Below are 24,118 nucleotides of genomic sequence, written 5' to 3'. Positions count from 1 at the left end.
TTCTCATTCCTCCATTACATAACTTTTCATTAAAATTTAGAACTGCAACTAACCACAACTTTAACAATTGCCTCCATATCAGCATCCAATTTGGCCTAACAGTGGCCTATATATAGATTCTCGATAAGGCAGACTTTCTATAGTATTGTTTTAATTATGATTTCTGGTAATTTACTGTGGAGAAAATTTTGTACAAATAAGTTTAAACATAGCAGCATGGTCAGCAGCATATTAAACAAATATATCTGAGAGTAACTGTTCTGTGAAATACCAAGATTTTCCCATGCTAAATTTTGTAAAATGAAAATTTTTAACAATTAGTGTTGAAATATGTAAATTTAGCTGAAAAGAAATGGATATTTTAGTTTCCGAAAATCATTGTAAATCTAATGCTAAAACTTTATCATTTTGTGTAAGGAACACTGTTGCAAAACATGCTGAAGATAAGTAAATTAAAAATTGTTTACATTATGAACAATGAGTTTCATCATTATATAGAATTCAGTTAAGTTATTTACATTTGTAGATTATCACTACTTGTGCTGTTATACAATGGTTAGTGTAAGTTGAAAACTAAGACATGACCATACATACAGATTTATCGTGTATCATGTTCTGGTATCACCTTTATTGAGTAGTTCAGTAGGCAAATCTTGGTCTGTTACATTATACATTACATATGTATAATGATATTAAATACATCAAACTGATTGCTGTTAACAATACACAGTTTGACCATAAGTACATGCGGCTATGGTAATACAATTTATCACGCATATGATTGCTATAGAAAAAACAGAGTTAGACATTACGTATGTATGATAGCAATAATGCAAATTACCATATACATTTGCTGTTATAGGTGTTTCACAAAATTTAATTAGCTACGTGTACTTCTCATATAGCAGATATTTAAGACAGAGTACTTAGAATATAAAATTGAATATCATAACTTCTTATGAAAAATACGCAGCCAGGTAATACGACTAATAATTTTGCATTACAAAATTCCATATCATTTGGCAAATAATTCAGTTTTAGAGGAAAATTTGTGGTCCATTAGAAATAACTTGTGCTTTTTTTTAATAGTCTTTCTTTCTTTACCAACTTGATATTCTTATTGTTTCACTATGAAGGACACATGTTCTGGCATGAGAGATATGAATATTGTAGCAGACAGAATAGCAATGGTGTCACACTAGGTTCACAAAGTCTCAGGTTAGTAAAGCCTCAGTGGCATCATTCTACTTTTGTAAGATATCACTGCACTGTTGTCTGTTCACTCGGTGGGATTGGAGGGTAGTATGATGATAATCTGAGGCAGAGCTGTGATTGTGATAGCTTAAAAAACAGGTGAACCAGTCACAATTTCAGGCGGTGATCTCATGTGAATTCAGTGTCCTCTAGCATTTGGCTGCACCTAGCAGCAGCTCATGGCAGCTGATTTAAATGTTTCTTCATCAGAGATATTAGTAGTATACGATGAGCTGAGTGTGGGTGACGAAAACATTGTTGATACCACCATATTTTAAGAGACTATTGCCTCATACATATACAAACATGGAAGATTCAATATGGGCAGTAAAACTCTATACATGATAAAATACATTCACATCTTGTTGCCTGAATCTCAAAGCACCATGTGAAACTTGTGATTCTAATTGTAAGTAATTATTACTAAATTTACTGTGCTGACTTACAGCTTACAAGAAACATGTACCATAATGTTTACAACAGTAATGTTTCCAATAGCTTTCAGTTTAAATATTTATGAAGTATGTTTATTTTTATTTCTGTTATATTTTTATTTCAGTTAAAATATTTGTGAAGTATTTTTATGATTCTTATCTGTGGATTGTATGGCAGTAGATAATGACACACTGGCTGACAGAAATTGAGGTAGTAAGCTGATTAGCACAACATTATTGGCATAAAAACCTTATACTAAGCCAAGAGATAAAAGGGTGAGCCAGGCACTTCATCTTTCCTCCTCAAGTTTCTGGAGGTGATTGCACAAGCCAAAGTTACCATTCCTCCAACATCCAGACAAAGGGAGGAAGTAAGATTAGGGTTTAATGTCCCATCAACAGTGAGATCATTAGTGACAGAGCATGAGCTCATTTTGGGGAAGGAAATTGGCTGTGCCATTTCAGAGCAACCATCTCAACATTTGCCTAAGTGATTTAAAGAAATCAGAGAAAATCTAGATCTGGTTGGGGATTTGAAATGTGGTCATCCCAAATACAAGTGTGGCGACTTACCACTGAGTCATCTCACTTGGTAATATCCAGTTGAGATAAAAGGATAACAGACATCAGTGTGGGTGTGTGTCATAGACACGAGAGGTGGCACATGCCCCCTTCTTGAATTTAGGGTACAGACTATTTTTGCATTTCTAGAAGTGATTGTCTACAGTTCTACTCAACAGCAGATTTAGCATTGATTTATCTAGCTGAATATTGGCCCTGGGTTACCCTTTACCCAAATAAACCAAAACATGTAACTTCCAAACCGTGTTTTATTGAACTTCAGCTGTGGCAGTCAGTTTTAAAAAATAGGTACATGTAAGAAGGCAGCAGTGTGATGCATTTTGCACAGAGAGAGACAGAGAATGCCATATTTTACCGACTACAAAATGCTACAGACCAAAAAATGCACCTTAATTCTTAAGCAGTTTTTTTAAAAAAATTACATTTTTACCATTTTTATTATTAGATTGCAAAGCCAGACAAAAAAAAGTTCTTACTTTATAAAACCAAACTGATTTTTAAAATCCCTGAAAATCGCTATCTGAACTTTCATCTTCTTCTTCTTTTTCATCATCATCATTGTCCTCTTCACATTTACACTCATATTCAGAAAAAATGGAACACCTTGAACGACTAGCAATAGGACGTTCATATTCACAGGACATATACTGGAGTATGTTCTGCAAAAATGATTAGCATTTGAACTATGTCGGCATGCAGGTTCAAAGTCAACATCAATATCACGGCGCAACACCAAGTACTGGTAAAATGTGCCTGTGGCTCTTGCTGTCACTATAAACCAAAGATAATAGAACAGTGTGACTTAAGCAGGCATGCACAATGCCTCACAGACATATCCGCAGACCGTACCGTCAGATCAATGAGTTTGAAAGATGGCACGTTATTGGCATGAGAGAATGTGGTGCATCCATCTGGAAACTGCTGTTCACATGGGACAAAGTGTTTTGGCAGTGGAACAGGTGTGTGCAGAATGGTTCATGGAAGGCCATAGAATTCAATGAGATGGGTCAGGTCGCACCACCCAGACCCCTGGCCCCCGCCCGAGAAGATAGACACCTCATCCAAATGGCATTGCAGGACAGATCTGCATCCTCCTTGGCTCTGGCAGAACAGTGTAAGACATCGTACATTGTCTGGGGTGACAGTTCTTCACAGCATGGATTAAGTGCACATCGCCCACTACTCTGCTTACTTTTCATGAATGTGGAGAAACGTGGTAGATGGCAGTAGTGTATGGAACAGTGTCACTGGAGACAGGAATGGCATCAGATAGTGTTTTAGACAAATTCAGGTTCTGTTTTGTTGAAAAAGATAGCTGCATTTTGGTTTGCCGCCAACAGGGACCGGCATCACAGGACTGCATTCACACAAGGCATGCAGCACCAACTGAAGACCTTATGGTGTGGTGTGCTATGGGGTACAGGCACAAATTACAGCTGGTGTGTGTCCAGACACTGTGACCTGTATGACATACGTGAATGATATCCTGCGACCCATAGCCATACCCTTTCTGCACGACGCCCCAGACCCAATTTTTCAGCAAGACAGTGCATGACCACATGCTGCCACACGAACCCAAGCCTTCTTGGTGTCACTGGATGTCAGCCTTTTACCCTGGCCCATCAGATCACCAGACTTTTCACCAACTGAAAATGTGTGGGATATGGTAAAACGACAGGTGTAGCACTGTGACCCAGTGCCAACCACCACAGATGAACTTTGGAACCAGGTGCGTGCAGCATGGATGGTTATGCAACAGGACACTATTTACACCTTATATGCATCGATGCGATCATGTGTGGAACAAGTTATCAGGGCCCATAGCGGACCCTGTGCCTACTAGGCAACAGGACACCTACTGAACTGAGTTGGTTGAAATGCCAATAATTTCTGCAGAACATACTAATGTACATGTCCTGTGAATATGAACATCCTATCTCTAGTTGTTCAGCATGTTCTGTTTTTCTGAACATAAGTGTAAGATGATCTTCACTGCCATTGAGAGCATTACTTATGCTACACTTCTTAAAAGATTTATCAGTAATGTCTTCTCTCATTCTGAACCATGACTGTTTTATCCACTGACTCACTTGTTTGATCATAGGTCATTTTAAAGCCTCCTTCGGTGTGAATTCATGTAGGGTTTCATCCATCCATTTGTCCCATTTCTCTCTCATATACAGTTTAAATTGTTTATTTATTGAGACATCAAGAGATTGAAATTGTGAAGTAAGTCCTCCTGGAAAAACAGCAAGCACTATCTTTTCTGGTCTCAATTTCTTTTCCACAGAATTTTTCAAATTACTCATGTTTCTCACATCGGTGCACTGCTGCTGCCAGTTGAATCCAATGTTGCCATATAGAGATGTATGTTTCCCAAGGGCACTGAGTATATGGTCATTTTTAAGACTGGTGAAAATTTTAAGTCAAACACTGGACATTTTTCTATTAATGTGGTGTATAAGATGCACCTGAATTTTGGAGGCAATTTTTTGAAGAAAAAAAGTGCATCTTATGTTCCGTAAAATATGGTACTTTGCGATATTCCCAGTGTGATCTCTCTCTCTATCCCATGCTTCACACTCCAGCCACTGCCACCTTCTCTGCTAACTGGAAACGCAGGAGTGAGTGCTACGTTCAGGCACAGTTCAAAAGTTGCTTCCATTCAGTGCTGCCTTGATTCGAGGAAACAAAAAAAAGTCATCTGGAGATTAGATTAGATTAGTTTTTCGTTCCATAGATCCGTGCTGAGGAGTTCCTCGTGGATGTGGAACATGTCAATATTTTTTTTTTTTTTTTTTTTTTTTTTTTTTTTTTTTTTTTTGAAGCTGAACAATACTAATAGTATGAATATATACAATACATAATTTGTTTCTGTTAAAAAAAATTGTCAATGGAGCAGAAGAAGTTGGCCACTAGTAAGTCTTTCAGGCTCCTTTTAAACTGATCTTTATTTGTAACTAAATTTTTTATGATTGCTGGAAAATTATTGAAGATGAGTGTTCCTGAGTAGTGGACCCCTTTTTGAACTAAAGTAAGTGCTTTTAAGTCCTTGTGCAGATCATTTTTGTTCCTGGTATTGTATGTATGAACTGAGCTGTTTGTTGGAAAAAGAGATAAATTATTTTGGACAAATTTCATTAAGGAGTAAATATACTGAGAGGCAGTAGTTAGTATACCCAGTTCTGTGAAGAGGTTTCTACGGGACGTCCGTGAATTTACTCCACAAATAATACGTATTACACGCTTTTGGACTCTGAAAACTTTTGTTTGACTTGAAGAGTTATCCCAGAATATTATACCATGTGACATTATGGAATGAAAGTAGGCAAAGTATACAAGCTTTTTCATTTTTATGTCGCCTATGTCTGCTAACACTCGAATTGCAAATACAGATTTGTTAAGGCGTTTCTGCAGTTCTGTGGTGTGCTCCTCCCAACTGAATGTATTATCAAGTTGTAATCCCAGGAATTTAAGACTGTCAACCTCTTCTGTCTGCTCTTCTTCATACTTTATGCATATGCTGGGTGGAAACCTCTTACAGGTTCTGAATTGCATATAGTGAGTCTTTTCGAAGTTTAATGTCAGTGAGTTGGCTTTAAACCATTTATTAATATCCATGAAAATATCATTAGCAGAGCTTTCTAGAACTACACTCGACATACTATTTATTGCAATACTTGTGTCATCTGCAAACAAAACAAACTCTGCTTCTGGCAGTGTAACTGATGAGAGATCATTAATGTACACAAGAAAAAGCAATGGCCCTAAGATGGATCCTTGTGGGATACCACATGTAATTTCTTCCCATTCTGATGATGACTGATGACTTAATTCACTAGTCCCTTGCACTGACACCCTTTGTTTCCTGTTAGCGAGATATCACTTGAACCATTTTGCAGCACTGCCCGTGAAACCATAGAATTCTAATTTATTTAAAAGGATGTTTTGGTTCACACAATCAAATGCCTTTGACAAATCACTGAAAATCCCTGCTGCTTGTAACTTGTTATTTAATGAATTAAGTACATTTTCACTGTAGGTGTAAATAGCCTTCTCGATATCAGAACCCTTCAGAAATCCAAACAGTGTTCTATGTAATATATTATTTGTGGTCAGATGGTTGAGAAGCTGCCTGTACATTACTTTTTCTAAAATTTTTGAGAATGCTGGCAAAAGTGAAATTGGTCTGTAGTTTGATGGTATCTCTTTATCCCCTTTCTTGAATAGAGGCTTAACATCTGCATATTTTAGCCAGTCAGGAAATGTCCCAGTTATAATTGACTGGTTACACAAGTAACTTAGAATTGTACTAAACTCACAAGAACATGCCTTAATTAACTTTGTTGATATTTCATCGTAACCACTAGAATGCTTTGTTTTTAAAGATTTTATTATGGAAGTTATTTCTTTTGGTGAAGTGAGTGACATATTCATGTACCTGAAGCTATTTGTAAAGCCTAGTTTCAGATATTCTTTGGAGCCTTTGCTAACTGCATGATGTCACCTGCAGTGTCTCTCTCTATATGGCAACATTGGATTCAACTGGCAGCAGCAGTGTACTGATGTGACAAACATGAGTAATTTGGAAAATTCTGTGGAAAAGAAATTGAGACTGGAAAAGATACAGCTTGCTGTTTTTCCAGGAGGACTTACTTCACAATTTCAACCTCTTGATGTCTCAATAAATAAACAATTTAAACTGTATATGAGAGAGGAATGGGACAAATGGATGGATGAAACCCTACATGAATTCACATCGAAGGAGGCTTTAAAATTCTGACGGATATAAATATGCTGCAGTAACATCCATGTACAAAACTGGAGATAAGCAAACCACCTCTGATTACAGATGTATGTCACTCTTCCGAGCCTTTCCAAAAGTGCTTGAGAAAGTGACCTATGTTACTGACTCATTTAACTGATCAAAACCTTTTGACCATCTCTCATTTTGGCTTTTGTAAAAGATTCTCTACACTGAAAGTAATACAAGACCTCACAAGCGATACTGACTGAGCTAAACAAGAAAAATTACCTTGTTGGTATATTCTGTGACCTTGCCCCAAGCCTTTGATAGTGAGGATCACAAAATTCTACTTAACAGACTAAAGTGTTATGACATCCCCCTTGTATGGATGGAATCTTAGTGCTGTAATGGAAAGCAGAGGGTCACAAAAGAGGCTCGATCTTAGGCGTGAAAATAGTTTCAGAATGTGAAGTGCCTCAGGGATTGGTACTGGGCCGACTCTTGTTTCTAACCTACATAAATGATCTTCTAATGACTTTAAATGGCAGTTCAAAGACTGTAATGTTTGCTGATGATGCAAGTGTACTAATCATGAGTCCTAACTCATCCCTGCCAGACACAACTCAGTTGAGAGCTGAACAGGTCTACAAGTGCTTCGCAGGTAATGCACAGTTCAGTCACATTAATGTGACCACTGCCTATGTTCGACATCAACATGCAATAACCACTCAAAGATGGCAGGTGGCAACATTACTGGTGGATATATAAAGCGTGTCAGGGAGACTAGGAAAGCAGTGCAGTCATTGTTGTAATGTGGATATAGCAATTTATCTGACATCCAAATGGGTATGATAATTGACTTTCAGGCCAAGGGTGGAAGTATTTCTGAAATAGATAAGTTTGTAAACTGTTCATATGCTGCTGTGGTTAAAGTACACCATGTGTGGCAAATTTGAATCTAATCTGATTCTATAGCTTCAGGGATTTAAAATTTTTGTTAGCTACATGGCAAGTAGTAGTGTTTGTTATTAAGTTGTATAACAAGTATACTATAAATAGGACTCCATATTCATAGGAGTAAAAATATTTTCTTTGAAAAATGCAATTGTGATCAAGTAAATATTAAGCTACTAATGGCAGATAAAGAAAAGCTGTATAATAAAACTAATGAACCAGTAACATTTTTCAAACTAGCAGCTTTCTTACTGACATACTAGAGTAACGTTACATGGCAGCCAGAGAGAGTGATCATGTGTGTGAGAGTTACATTTGTGTGAATATGTATGTGTGTGCGTTTTCTAATTCAGAAGAAGGCTTTTTGGCCAAAAGTTTACTTATTTAGCAGTCTTTTTGTTGTGCCTCTCTGTGACGCAACACCTCCACTCTACCCTTTTCATAATATCGTTGTTATTCCACCGCAGATTTTCCATTGTTTGAATAAATGTTGTACATCACAGGCAACAACACATCCATTGCAACATCAGCAATGAAGTTTAATTACTTGGTATGTTTGCTATTGCTTCTGATTTTGTTTGGGATGTTTCCTGCAATAATTTACTTGCCTTTGGCATTAACTTGTATTCCCTGTACTGTATACCATCCTTGGTTTACAAGAACTTTCCAAAAGTGGCCTTTAGGAAATGGTTTATAAGATTTTCCTGATAGTTTTCTCTATTTCTTTGTTAACACATGATCAGGCTGTTAAATAGCGTCTGTGAGATACAGCAGACACTAAAACATTTGTATGTATCACAGACACTAAAGTTTCCTTTAGGACTTGTCTAGTGCCTGCTAATTCACTTTTTGCAACATCATTTGATCCCACACAGTTTATTACATACTCTTCTCAGTAAAACTGAGAGCTGCTGACAGTTTTTTTTACTCGCCTCATTCATGGGTGTGACAAGTAAAATGTTTCATTCAGCATAAAGCCGGTGCTTCTTCTTCTCTCTCTCTCTCTCTTTCCAAATAACTGAATTTAAATACAATTCAGAAAGGGTTGCATTTTGTTATTTCCATTTTGAGAATTTTCACATCTAGTCACTTGAGCGAGAGGATTGTTTCCCCTTCTAAACACTTTTCAGTCTTCTGCAGATACAGAATTTTAGTTGAAGCCAAACATTTGAAAGTACTTTTTTGTGTTTGTCAAGGGAATACCATTTACAGCACCCTACTTTTTGCTTTTTCTTGGTCGGTCCCCTAGAATCAAAATATTGTCCAATTTTATGCAACAGTGCTTTTTTATTTTGGTTGTCATAACATTAACTCATGAGAATTCAAAATTTCCATTTGTTTCCTTGACCTAGTTTCTTTTATGTGATCAGTTTCTCCATTTAAACATTTGTTGTACTCTATCATCATATCATATTTATATTTTAAGCTTTGATTATCATCTGATAAATGAGAGATAAAATCATTTATACCATATTTTACCTATTTAAATATTCTAGTTTTAACAAGTTTCAGCATACCTTTAGTAGTGTACCACTCTACATTTTTTTTTCCCGCTCTACATTTTTTTTTTGCCCCCCTCGCCATTTGAAAGTGATTATAATATGAAGTGGACTATCCATTCTTGATGCGTTGACTGTGTATTGCCATTTATGTACTAGTTTCTTTCGCTACTTCTATATCATTACAACAAAATATTAGGTACACATTCTGTCACACTGTTCACTAGCTTCTGTACACATTTTGCACTTTTCGTCACTCCCAATTGCCGTAATTTTCTGAATTGTATTTACATTTGATCTTCTTTAATGTGACTCACATTTTTGTATTAATTAAAAGATAATTCTCTGTTTTACAATAACTTTTAATCCTACTGCTTAATATAGTAATTTACTAGGTGAAATGAGAATATGGTTCATTTATTTGTAAGCATGTCTCTAGTGTTCATAATATAAATGTAGTAAGCATGTCTCTAATGTACATGTTATAAAATTATCAACTTATATGTTCTTTCTGTTGCATAATGTTTCAGGGCCGCTGAATAGCATCTTAGTATGTTTCTCCATATATTCCAATGTACCCATAATACTCGACACCCAACTTGGTAGTGACTCTGTCCCAGCAATACATGGCCTGCGATTCATGGGTATGGGTTGGATCATCATGGTGCACACTGTTTTCTATCTCAGTGATTATGCTGGTATGTAAAAACCATGGGAAAATGCAAGTTTTGGTGTCAATTACATATTCCTATTAGAATTCAAATTAAATATTCATTTGATACTGGACTAGTGCCACACAAAGTTTATCCATAATGCAGTGAATGAGCAAGAAAAAGTCGTATAAAATATTGTTTTATTGCATCTGTAATATTACTGACCATAGCAATTTTTATGACTAATGAGGGCTATTGAATCATAGATTGTCACAGTTCCCACACAGGAACTTGGGTGCTATTAAGTCCACCATATTACTGTAACATGACAAAATTATATTACTAAGATCTCAGCAGTGTTCGCACAGATATCCACTTTAAACATTTCTTGGTGTATCCATTTATTTCAATAATTTCATGCAGATTAATTTATTTTTGCCATTATCTTTTTCTACTGGCATTTGGGAAATGCCTCTTTAAGAGTTAACTGCTATTGAATTCATATCTCATAGTAAATTGTAGTTATATAAACATGTTACATGAATAGCCATGTTACACTTCACAGGTACCTGCCCTCCTCCCCTTCACTTTGCACCCTACCTCCCCCCCCCCCTCTCTCTCCCTCTCTCTCTCTCTCTCTCTCTCTCTCTCTCTCTCTCTCTCTCTATATATATATATATATATATATATATATATATATATATATATATATATATATAAAAACAAAGATGATGTGACTTACCGAACGAAAGTGCTGGCAGGTTGATAGACACACAAACACACACACAAAATTCAAGCTTTCGCAACAAACAGTTGCCTCATCAGGAAAGAGGGAAGGAATATATAAACAAAGATGATGTGACTTACCAAATAAAAGTGCTGGCAGGTCGACAGACACACAAACAAACACAAACATACACACAAAATTCAAGCTTTCGCAACAAACTGTTGCCTCATCAGGAAAGAGGGAAGGAGAGGGAAAGACGAAAGGATGTGGGTTTTAAGGGAGAGGGTAAGGAGTCATTCCAATCCCGGGAGCGGAAAGACTTACCTTAGGGGGGAAAAAAGGACGGGTATACACTCGCACACACACACATATCCATCCACACATATACAGACACAAGCAGACATATATGGTTACTTGCTTCTGTACCAGAGCCACTTCCTCATCCCCTCGAACCCAGAATCCCCCACAGAAGAACCACAAAAGTGCCCCACTTGTGACAGGATACTTTCCGGGACTGGACCAGACTCTGAATGTGGCTCTCCAGCAGGGATACGACTTCCTCAAATCCTGCCCTGAAATGAGATCCATCCTTCATGAAATCCTCCCCACTCCACCAAGAGTGTCTTTCCGCCGTCCACCTAACCTTCGTAACCTGTTAGTTCATCCCTATGAAATCCCCAAACCACCTTCCCTACCCTCTGGCTCCTATCCTTGTAACCGCCCCCCCCCCCCCCCCCCGTGTAAAACCTGTCCCATGCACCCTCCCACCACCACCTACTCCAGTCCTGTAACCCAGAAGGTGTACACGATCAAAGGCAGAGCCACATGTGAAAGCACCCACGTGATTTACCAACTGACCTGCCTACACTGTGATGCATTCTATGTGGGAATGACCAGCAACAAACTGTCCATTTGCATGAATGGACACAGGCAGACAGTGTTTGTTGGTAATGAGGATCACCCTGTGGCTAAACATGCTTGGTGCACGGCCAGCACATCTTGGCACAGTGTTACACCGTCCGGGTTATCTGGATACTTCCCACCAACACCAACCTATCCGAACTCCAGAGATGGGAACTTGCTCTTCAATATATCCTCTCTTCCCGTTACCCACCAGGCCTCAATCTCCGCCAATTTCAAGTTGCCACCACTCATACCTCACCTGTCATTCAACATCATCTTTGCCTCTTCACTTCCGCTTCGACTGACATCTCTGCCCAAACTCTTTGTCTTTAAATATGTCTGCTTGTGTCTGTATATGTGTGGATGGATATGTGTGTGTGTGCGAGTGTATACCTGTCCTTTTTTCCCCCTAAGGTAAGTCTTTCCGCTCCCGGGATTGGAATGACTCCTTACCCTCTCCCTTAAAACCCACATCCTTTCGTCTTTCCCTCTACTTCCCTCTTTCCTGATGAGGCAACAGTTTGTTGCGAAAGCTTGAATTTTGTGTGTGTGTTTGTGTTTGTTTGTGTGTCTATCGACCTGCCAGCGCTTTCGTTCGGTAAGTCACATCATCTTTGTTTTTAGATATATTTTTCCCACGTGTAATGTTTCCCTCTATATATATAAATCCTACATTTCATACTATAGGCTAGTTGTAACCCTATTTTAAGTAGCAAATATTAACAATGTTATACACCACAATTTTAATACCTAATCCATTTAGATGAAATGCTCACTTCACTTGTAAGAACAGATTGAAGGCATAAACATGTATATGTTATTGTATAATCATTTTATTTTGATCTTATAATAAATATAGTTTTGAAGTAAGGCAAATCAGTGCACTTGTAGACTCACACAAAATTACATGTTTAATCACAATGATTTACACACTCAGAGAAGATATGATTTTTGTCTTCCAAGTTCACCGCATGCACACTGCAGGAAAGGTGGAAGGTGATAGGGTTCAGATGTTTGTTTAGCAGCTCTGACTGAAGCTCAGACATGAAACAGTATTCCTGAAGCTCCTTAAACATTGGCAGTTGTGATAGCAGCGACACAGTGCCAGGAAAGAATGCATTTGAGCATACACTCCTCCCCAACTTTTGGAGGACTCCTGTCTCTTATTGCTCTATACATATTTCCTAATCTTCCTTCTAAATCTTCATGAATATCTGTAGCCTGCTTTTCACTGTGACTTGTTCTTGTCATAAATGACCTCTTTTGTTGAAATATCCACCATTCTGTTTACTAGAATGCTTCAGTTCACCTTTGCCAAGCAGATGTTGCTGTTATGTCAGACATGCAGTGTCATATACATGAATAATTGTTGTGAAAGGAATTGAAAATAAATGGGATGGGAAAACCACACAGAGTATTGTGACAATGCAATGGCAAGGGTGTAAAATTTGTGGCAGTCTGGGACTCGAAACCTGATGCTCCACTTCCCTGGAACAGTATCATTGCTGCGTGGTCACCCAGACACACTTTCCATCAGCCCCAAATTCCCAACTTCCCATTCATTGCACTGCAATGACCCCTCCCCTTAAACCCACCACTCACAGATTTCTGATCCCTGTAAGAATTCAGACATTGGTTGTGCATCTGCACAGAAACTTTTTCATCAAATAGCCATTACATCCATAGAATTATAGATATGATTGGCATCTGTTCTGCTGGACATGTCTGACAGAACAGACACCACCCATGTCTACAAATTACCCCATTGCTTATGATACTCAGGATCTTTTTACATTGTTCCACAATTATCACCATAACAGCAACATCTGCTTGGTAAAGGTGAACTGCAGCATTCTAGTAAACAGAATGGTGGATATTTTGACTAAAGAGGATATTTATGACACTTGTTACGAAGCAACTGGGACATATACATGAATAATTGAGGTGAATCAGAAATCTGCGAGTGGAAGGTTAATGGGCGGGGGTTGTTATGGTGCAGTGAGCAGGATGTTTGGAATTTGGGGCTGATGGAAAGTGTGCCTAGATGGCCAAGGCAGTTAACGCAACCATTCTAGACATGCAGAGCATTTGGGTTCGAGTCCCAGTCAGGCATACATTTTCAACTCCTACCGTTGTGTTGCCTCAATGCCCGGTACGGCTTTAAGTCATTATTATTTTCTGCCTGTCACTTTCCCATCTCATTTCATTTCCATTACTTTCACCCCAATTATTCATGAATGGGATGATTGTTCCATCCACTGTGTATGTGCTTCAGGAGAGCAAGTGTTGATCTGGAATCCGTTATTACCATGATTTGGTCTTCCATTTATAGGTAAGCATATTTTAGGCCCTTTTAAAATGGTTCTCAACTGTGTAGTTAGATCAGCAATTTTGATTGGAAGAATAAATTTTCCTTTGTTCCTGGAAACAGAATCCCATTTAGTGCATCCATATCCTTTTTTTCTGAACAGTCGGTCAGTTTGTAGTCGATGCTTTTCCATTAGGAGGCATAGTTTGCAAGGATGACGTAAAGATGAAATCTAACAAGACATTGCACTAAAAAGTTGTGCACTGGAAACCAATATCAAAACAGTGTAAGATCTAACTGGATGTGCTCCTAATAGTACAGGGTGCAACAGAAACACCTGTCAGTTTTGAAACTAAAACAACATTTCAGGGGAATGTGTAAATATTCATTTTTTTTTTTATAAAGTTACATTTTGTTTCTCGTGGAGGATTAGTGTTGCTATAGCAAGAACAAAAATGATTTATAGAACATATTACTCTATAGAGCAACACGTAAGATACAGTTGTGGGTAACTGAACACTCTGACTGGACAGCAGTAATGCACAGTACAGAGTAGCCCAAGAACTTATTTGTGATCACTTAAATAATACTATGTCCATTATAATTATCCGGGCTGTTATGCCGTGGTCGGTTGATGAATTCTGTGTCGATTCCCAACGTTTCATCTCCGACTGTGGGAGACATCTTCAAGGGGGTCCGTAGCTCGATGGAAGGTCCAACACACCCACTGGCTTGCTACTGACTGTTTCCATCACAGCTCACCAGGGCACCAATCCAGGTGGCCTCTGTAAGTGGGCCTGTGAACTGTAAACACTGGTACCAAAAAAAAGCTGTTGTACTGAAGAAGCACTCATACCTAAAAGCGCTGGTACTGTGGAAAAAAGCATTGATCTCACAAGGGACTGAGATTATGAGTCACAGAAAACACCAATGACAGTGTTGATGCCCATTTCATTGCCCAATGATGGCAGCTGCTGTAGCATGCTGCACGAAGGCACCAGCAAGTAGGGACGGAAATGATGAGGAGATGGTTTGGCGTGCCATCCCCTTTTTCATGAGAGGCCATAGGGCAGGGTGAGGGATGGCATCTCCATAGCGACATCCTTGTCGAGGTCAGCTGTTGGCGTCGGAGGTGTCATCAGTGGGGGCATTGGAGATGATGGCTGCACAAGACCCAACAATGGAAGTGGTGGCGGCTATGGTGTCAGTTACTGCAGGGGCTGCACCAGCGACGGTGGTCGAGGAGTGGGGCACAAGCAGGAACTCCAGACAGTGATATGCCAGACAGCAACCCCTGCTGTAGCATGATCTGGATCAGCAGGGCGTGGAGGAGGTGGTGGGCTGTGCAGAACAGACCCTGCCATGTGCGGCTGCAGCCGCTCAAAGTGATGATATACATCCACCTGCCTGGAGTGCGGCTTACAGACAGATGATGACCCCCGTGATGCTCAATGATGGCGGGAACTCAGTTTGGCTGCAGCCGAAACTATGGGCCCAGACAGGCACACCCGGCCAGAACCATCGAAGATCTGTCAATGCCAGCGGATGTGGCTTGGGATGCAGCAGGTGAAGGATGGTCTTCGGTCAGTGTCCCTGTGGCAGCAGGCAGCTATGCTGGGCTCTTGTCCTCCACTAGAATGAAACAGTATGAACTCAAAAAATGGTCTAAAGTACCTTCAGAAAACTTGCCAGATACTTAATTCCGCATCTGAGTTTTAAATGTCCAAACCATGTGTTCTGCCTCACCATTACATTGAGGATGAAACGGGGGAGCTATGAGATGTGAACACCACAATCCTGACAAAAGATGCAAATTCTTGAGAAAGTAATGGGGGGACATTATTGGTAACATTCATATACAAAAATCCCTCAACTACAAAAATCTTAGACAGCGATGAAGTAGTGGCTACCACATACGTGGACAGACAGTGTGCAGTGTAGGGAAACATGGAATAGGCGTTCACTACAATGAGCCAATACTGATTTAGGAAGGGCCCAACAAAATCAATATGTAGATGCTCCCATGGGTGCAGTGGCATGGCCATGGGAAGAAAGATACCCACGGGACTACCTGTTGCTGAACACAGTGAGTACAAGTGGCAACAAGCTGTGTAATGTCCCCATCTATGCCTGACCATTGCACGTGCTGGTGGAACAAATCTTTGATGTGAGAGGTCTCTCAATGACTGACATGCAGAAATCACAGTACATTATGCCCTAAGGAAGCAAGAATCATAACCTGGGGAGCAGCGTGTTCCATAGCTAACAAAAGAACCCCACCAAACACATAAAAGCGGTGCTGAAGGGAGAAGTAATTATGCAAGGTATAAGAGGCACAGCCCGGCGGTTTTTCCAGCCAACTGTGCTGCACAAAAAAGAGGACCCGACTAAGAACAGGAACCACAGCAATGACCGATGCTATCGTGGCACTAGTGATGGGAAAACCATTGACTGTGTTCTGATTCTCAATATCTAAACTGAAACAAAGCAACTCATCCTGATCGAACACCAGGTCCGGCCAGATCGGAAGGAGAGATTAGGCTTCAGTGTTGGCATGTTGTACTGTCAGCCGGTAATGGCTCTAATAATGATAATGGGAGAGGAAGAAAGCCCACCGCTGCAAACAATTCGCTACCGTGACCAGCACTGAAGCGGAAGGCTGAAAAACAGCAGCCAACCGCTTGTGATCCATGATTAAATGAAACTTAGAACCATACAAGAAGACATGAAATTTCTTGAGGGCAAACACAATCGCTAAAGCCTCCTTTTCAGTCTGAGAATACTGCCACTGAATGGAAGTTAAAGTCTTAGAAGCATAAGTGATAGGTCATTCAGACTCGCCTGCATATTTGTGCGCTAACCCCGTGTGAAGATTGTGTTGAGAAGTGTCTGTAGTCAACACGAGATGCTGACCCGGCTGAAAAGTGGTCAGACACAGGGAAGATTGAAGCTTAGATTTAAGCAAAGCAAATTCTTGGGCACAAGTGGGGGCCAGAAAGAAAGGCACATTTTTACCCAAAGTGTGTGCAGGGGATGAGTAACAGTGGATGCATGCGGCAAAAACTTATGGTAGAATGCAACTTTACCTAGAAACGCCTGCAGTTTATTAACAGAGGTCCGCCATGGCAAAGCCACAATTGTGTCAACATGGTGACCCAATGGCTTGACCCCCATGTGAGTAACGTCAAAACGACTGCACTTGAGACACACAGACTGCAAAGCAGAAAACAATGATTGGAGATTGTTAAGGTGGTCTTCAGTGCAAGAACCCAAAACAATGATATCATCAAATTAACTGATGCAGCATGGCACAGACGCTGTCAGCTCTTCTAAAAAACACTGAAAAATTGTGGGTGTGCTAGTGACACCAAAAGGCAAGTATTGATATTGATATAGGCCAAAAGTTATATTGACAATGAGAAGGCACCTAGTAGCCTTATCCAAGGGGAGTTGGTAGTAGTTTCTGACAAATCAATCTTGGAAAAGTACTGGCTGGCCGATAATTTTGTGAGCAACTCATCAAGGTGGGGCAAGGGGTATGTATATATCGTGGACTGTTCATTAATCATGACACTGAATTCGTCGCAGAGGTGAAGCTTACCTGTTGCCTCCTTAACGATGACCAGTGGTGTAGCCCATTTGCTGGAAGAAATAGGCCAAATGACATCAAACAGTCTAATTCAGCCTTGGCACAATCATGCAATGCGACAGGCACCTGCTGTGCCCAAAAAAAATGAGGACAGGCGAACTCTTTCATGGCAATGTGAGCCTGAAAACTAGTAGCACAACTGAGCCCAGGGGAAAACAGAGACAAAAACTGAGAGAAGAGGGACTCCAGTTGCTGATACAGATCTTGATCTGACACTAAATTTACTTCATCAGCAGTGGAGAAATCAAAAGGGTTAAATGCTTCTAACATGAACAGGCCTGTAGTATGAGAATGTTGCACAACTAGGAAGGTGAGAGGGTGAACAACAGATTTGTAAGACAGGAGTGGAGAACTGATCTAGGATTGAAATCTGCTGTTTATTGTAGCTAACCAACTTCCATGAAATCTGTGTGAGGGGAGGGGAGCCCAAGTCCACACACATTTGCGCATTTACCAAAGTCACTACAGCCCCTGTGTCCACTTACATTTTTAGCAGTTTATTAAATGCATGCAAGTCAATAAATAATTTGTTTGGGGAGACAGCAATTGTAGAGATACAGTTTATGTCAACTGGTACTACTGTGTCTGCCACGTTTGAAGAGGAGCTGCACACCAATGCAGTTTGTTCTTTCTTTCGACACTTGTTGCAAACAGCCCAACACTTACAGCACACAGCATGCTTGTGTTGGACGAAGCAGTACAGACAAGACAGAAGGGGGGCATGCAGCCAGTATCGTGATACAGCCTGTTGCTACTGTGGTTGTAACCGACACTGCCCAATGCGACGCTGAGTTGAGGGTTGTACTGCTGCAACAGCTTCCCCATCATTCCCCATCATCCTGAACATTTGCAGTGTCCCTAACAGGGACTGATTGAGCGATTTCTAATACCTCCCCCCATACAGCAATCTGATCGCCTGCGGCCCATGACACTTCAAAGAATTGTACTATATTGAGCACATTCGTAAGTATTGGATTCTGAAATCCGTAAGTGTTGGATTCTGACACTGAAGTGCTTTTTCACAGACTTTCCTATCTTCCGACAGATGAATAATGACATCGCACCCCATGTGATTAGTGTAGGCTTTGTAACAGGTACTAGTGACAAATTTATAATGACAACTCAACCCATGTAAGCCTGCAGCCCAGGCTTTGTAAGATGTATGGATGGATGAGCTCTAAAATCGTGCACACCATGAGTAAAGATACATCAAGTGTGTATCGCTATTTGTTGAAAATAACATGTGGTAAGTAGCCACCTTGCTGAATTACACATTCAAGTAGTCTGTCTAGAAGAGATAACATAACTTTCTGCAACATGTTTGGAATCTCCCTAATGCATGCATGAATCTGTTCTTTTAACATGTTTAGCTCATTGAGCGTTACTCATAAACATTTTGTTTATAATAGCCCAACAAAAAATAATCAGGTGCTATCAAGTCAGGTGAAGGAGCGGGCCATTTAATGTCCCCAAAGTGAGGCATAACTCTGCATGGAAACATTTCATTCAGAGCTCCCATGGAAAGAGATGCAGTTTGGGGTGTTGCTCCATCTAGCTGGAGCCATAGGTGATGATGGGGATTGCCTCGATGACACAGATGTTTGCAACATGGCTGTGTAGCACTGAGAATTTGCTGTTACATTATGACCCTTATAAAAAAAGACCAATAATGTTGTCGGAGGAAATAGTGCATCATAATTTCACTTTTACATTGTGCATACGACACTCCAACAATTCACATGGGATGTGTGCAGCCCAGAACTGACAATTCTCTTACATACCAAAACAATTGGAAATGGGACTTGTTTGATATCAATAGCCTGTTCACGATGTCCTCTTTAACTTGCAGACCCTCCAAGAACTTGTTGCAAAATTGAAGTCTCATCATCTTGTACCTTTCAGTAAGCTTATGGACAACTTGTATCTTGTATGCATGGTAGTGAAGATCTTTGTGCAGGAAACGGTGAACTCTGGTATCTGGCAACCCAAATGTGATAGCTTGTCACTGAGCTTACCATTGAGGACTATGCTAGGCCATATCCCCTACACAAATCATGTTTTCTGGTGTAAGTACCAAACAGGAATGTCGTGCAGGTTTTCTGTCCTTCATAGTTCTATTTTGACACCACTATGATATCCGTAGCGACAGAGTTTTGCTAATAGGGGCATCATGTCAACCAAACCCGCATTGAAAGTTGCATTGTGCAGGTGTGATATATTCTGTCTGTATAAACTCCTCTACTGCCACAATGTGGTTTTCCACAGACCAGCACTCCATCTCAGCTAAACTCCAGAGAACAGTGCCCAGTGTGGTGCATGGTTTTACAGTGTTGGGTGATGGATGGCCTGTGAATGGAAGTCTAAAAATGTTCAGGCTTTCCTGATGCACCCTGTATGGGGGACTGTAGTCACAACTTCACCAGAACTGATGAACATTATCAGCTGTTCAATCAACATCTAAAGGTAATATACACCAGTTGCTCTTGAATGTTCATTTCATTCTTAGGTATTTCTATATATGGACAATGGAGTGAATATTGTGGCACCAAGGCAAACTCTCTGTGTGTTACATTGGCACTTGGTGTGGTGTTCAGTCAGAAGCAAGAATAAACCACAGCCTGGCACAATCAAGATATAGCAGTACTACAGTGTGGTCAAAGTTAGTCCAGCCATTCAATCTGGATTCCAGTTGATTCCTGTTCCAAAATGAAATGTACACTACTGGTTATAAAAATTGTAACACTAAAAGGATACTTATCGTGCCATTAAATTATAGTAGAAAGAATACATGTCTGAATTTTCAGGTTAGTACCGTGTATACGAGATGCGAAACTTAGTAGACAGAGCTGCCAGCTCCGGCAGCAGCAATGATTCTGCCACAGCTGGCAACTGAGTTGAACTGAGATTGGATAACAGATATGGGTACATTATGCTATGCTGATTCACACCTCCACCAGTCATGGTGGCTGGTGAATGGTGGTGTACAAGTTTCTCGACAAAGTGTGACCAGATGTTTTCAATGCTGAGAGATCTGGAGAATGTGATGGCCAGAGCAACACACAAAGAGCCTCTGTATCGAGACAGGGCAAGGCAGTATGGGCAATATGTGGCCTTGTTGAAAGATAATGTCATGGAGACTTCGAAAATATGGCACAGACACCAGTGAAATAGGAAACACCAACAATATATTCATTCACTTCACATGTATGTCTACTTGGTTGCCAAGCAAATGACTAATGAAAGAATGAGAAGAGCAAGATAATAACTCAGTGCAGCTGATAATGAATGTGCTGCACCAAACAATTGACCAGCTGCACTATGGTGGTGTGCACGTTAGAAGGTGGCAACACTATGCATTCTGCACAGAGAAAGACAGAGAATACATTGTGGTGTAGCCAGGGCGTTTCTGTTTCTGTCCCATGCTTCATGCCCCAGCTGTTTCCTACAGTGGTAAGTGGTAATGATGAGTTGAGTGCTACACTGGGCCCATGTTTCTCCTTCTGACTGCCTGGCAGAATTTATATGCTTGTAAAACTGTTACTGTCATATCTTAACATAATACTTGTTGTGTCAGCTTTATGCCTCCCATAGTGAACACAAAAGTAGATAAGTACCGTATTTACTCAAATCTAACCCGCACTTTTTTTCCGGTTTTTGTAATCCAAAAAACCGCCTGCGGCTTAGAATCGAGTGCAAAGTAAGCGCAAGTTCTGAAAAATGGTAGGTGCCGCCACAACTAACTTCTGCCGTCGAATATTTGTACCGCTAGACAGGCATGCTTTGCAGGTACAAAGATAAATACTGGCGCCAAAAACTCTGCGTCAGTAAATAACTAAAAAAAAAAAATGGTGGAAGACGAGCTTTTTTTTCCTCTGCACCGAGATTCGACCACTGCATTTTCATACATTATCCATCGAAGTAAATACAAATTCCGTATTGTTCATCTTTGAATGTTGCAGCGTTTCAATGAATTACGAAAATCCGACTGGCAAGACTGTTAGGGATGTTTGTCAATATGGCCAACCCTATGTTCTGAATTTTTTCCTACCTGTGAGAAGAGATGGTTGCTAATAGGAACTTTTATGAATTGTGAATCACATGCAGTATTCTCTCCACCATAAGAATAATACGAACATAAACATTTTGCCAGGTATTCTTTCGTGTTTGCTGCTATCTCATATAAATTCTGCCTGCCTAATGAACTACAAAACTAGAGTGAGACAACAGCAAACGCGGAAGAATATACATATCATGTCATGTTTATATTCATATTATTTGTATGTGTAATAGTGATACCGTCAGAAATTAAGCACGGCAATTGACTAGATTTTTAAATCTAAGATGACTAATTTCTGTGCAGAATGTATATACTACAGAGACGTCTGCAAAGATTTTCAAACGGAGAAAAATTTTTGCTAAACTCTCGTTCAGAACATCTTCTATCATACGCAGTCTATTATTTGGTTCTTGTTGATCATTATCAAAGAAAGCAGCAGTGTTAAGTAACAACAAATAGCAGTCTCTTGCCATTGTTTTGCTAATGAAACGATTTGTTATTTTTTTTATTGTACGCGGCGGTAGCACGAACAAAAGCAAGCCATGCCGCGAGCGGCGACAGGCCGTAAACACTCATTATGAGAATGCGACAAACAATGCATGACACAGTACAGTAATGCATCTTCAGCTTACAGTGACGTCAACACCTAATACAAAGAGAATGGCACTTATCAGATCTAAGAAAAATAAGCAATCAATTCAAACCACACGAAGCACGTGAAGAAAGAAGGGTACCCATATAAATACGGACGGAGCGCCTGACACATAGCAATGGCTACTGGTAAAGCTTAACTGCTGAGCTTACGACTCGAACCAAACTACTGTAGCTGTATCGTCATTCATTCGACCTAAATTGTCTCATTTTACAATGGACCAACTTTGTTTCGATGTGGAGGTGCGGCCTAAAACTTTTCTCTCCCCTTGAATTTCGAGTCTCAAATTTCAGGTGCGGCTTAGATTCGGGAAATTTTTTTTTCCTTGATTTCGAGTCTCATATTTCAGGTGCGGCTTAGATTCGAGTGCGGCTTAGATTCGAGTAAATACGGTAAGCTCGCCATACCTAAACTAATGTGAAAATTAATCCTAAATGTTCTACACCCACTCCGATGTGTGTCCTACAGTCAGATGTGGCAGAATGGCACTATTGTCAGGACCATCACATGATACACTGCTCCTTGCCACTGTGTTTCCCCCCATTCCTCATCATCTTATAAGCACACCTCCATAGCTGTCATTGCCAACTGCATGCAAATTTCAGATAATACATTCACTTTGGCCTCTGCCACATCACACCATGCATTACTGCCCATATTCGACAATTTTAAAATAGTTATGTATCTAAAACTTATTAACCTGAGAGGGTACCAGTAGTGATATTTTTTTAAAACAGTTCACAAGATGTACAACTTTTCTTCCACCGTTTTTCCCCAACATTTGAGGCTTTAATGAAACAAATTGGTTACACATGTAACATTCAAAGTATTTTCCATCACTGGCCACTACTTTCTTCATCTTTCGGTCAGTGTACGAATCCTGGTTCAAAAAAACTTTTCATCTTTTGAAGCGGTCCACGAAACGATCTAATTTCTGACTTCTTCGTGAGATCAGAAGTGTTGGTCAGCCAGGCCATGCACCATTGATCTAAACAGGTGATAGTCAGAGGGAGCAATGTCTGGAGAATACAACGGGTGAGGTAGGACTTCCCATTTTAACATTTCCAAGTACGTTTTGACCTCTTTTTCAACGTGGGGTCGAGCGTTGCCATGCTGCAAAATCACTTTATCATGCTTCTTGCTGTATTAAGCCATTTGTCTTTTAATGCTCTGCTCAAACACATTAATTGTATTCAATAACGAGCACCTGTGATTGTGTCACTTGGTTTTAACACCTCATAGTACACGACGCCGAGCTGGTCCCACAAGTGCAGAGCATGATCTTGGAGCCGTGAATATTCGGTTTTGAAGCAACTGTTCACAAACACACAAATGCCGTTCAACATCTCTTGGTTTCAGCTCACACGGGACCCAAGTTCCTTCTTTCTGAATCATGCCCATAGCCTTGAGAGACATTTTGAAATGGCTTGCTGTGTCACTCCCACTAATCGTGCCAATTCTTCTTGAGTTTGACACGAGTCTTCACTCAGCAATGTCTCCAATTCTGCATCTTCGAAAACTTTCTCTCTTCCACCACTATGCCGGTCTACAACGTTAAAATCACTGTTCTTGAAGTGTTGAAACCACTCACGACACGTTCTTTCACTAATAGCATCCTTACCATATGTACTTGAGAGCATTCGATGAGACTCAGCCGCTGTTCTCTTCATATTGAAACAAAACAGTAACACCTCCTGTA

At 40.0% G+C, this 24,118-nt stretch overlaps 1 protein-coding gene across 1 annotated transcript in view; it reads left to right on the top strand.

Annotated features, from left to right (window-relative positions):
* The window catches only part of LOC126249350 (nose resistant to fluoxetine protein 6-like), a 223,826-nt gene that overhangs the window by 60,273 nt on the left and 139,435 nt on the right, over positions 1 to 24,118 (top strand). The window contains exon 6 of the mRNA XM_049951005.1: positions 10,001 to 10,168. Within this exon, the coding sequence (XP_049806962.1) occupies positions 10,001 to 10,168 (168 nt within the window). The remainder of the gene's footprint in view (positions 1 to 10,000; positions 10,169 to 24,118) is intronic.

The sequence above is a fragment of the Schistocerca nitens genome, chromosome 3, assembly GCF_023898315.1.
Source record: "Schistocerca nitens isolate TAMUIC-IGC-003100 chromosome 3, iqSchNite1.1, whole genome shotgun sequence".
In the NCBI taxonomy this organism is placed as follows: domain Eukaryota; kingdom Metazoa; phylum Arthropoda; class Insecta; order Orthoptera; family Acrididae; genus Schistocerca; species Schistocerca nitens.
The sequence above is the reverse complement of the archived record's forward strand: the minus strand, read 5'-3'. Positions and strand labels throughout refer to the sequence as shown.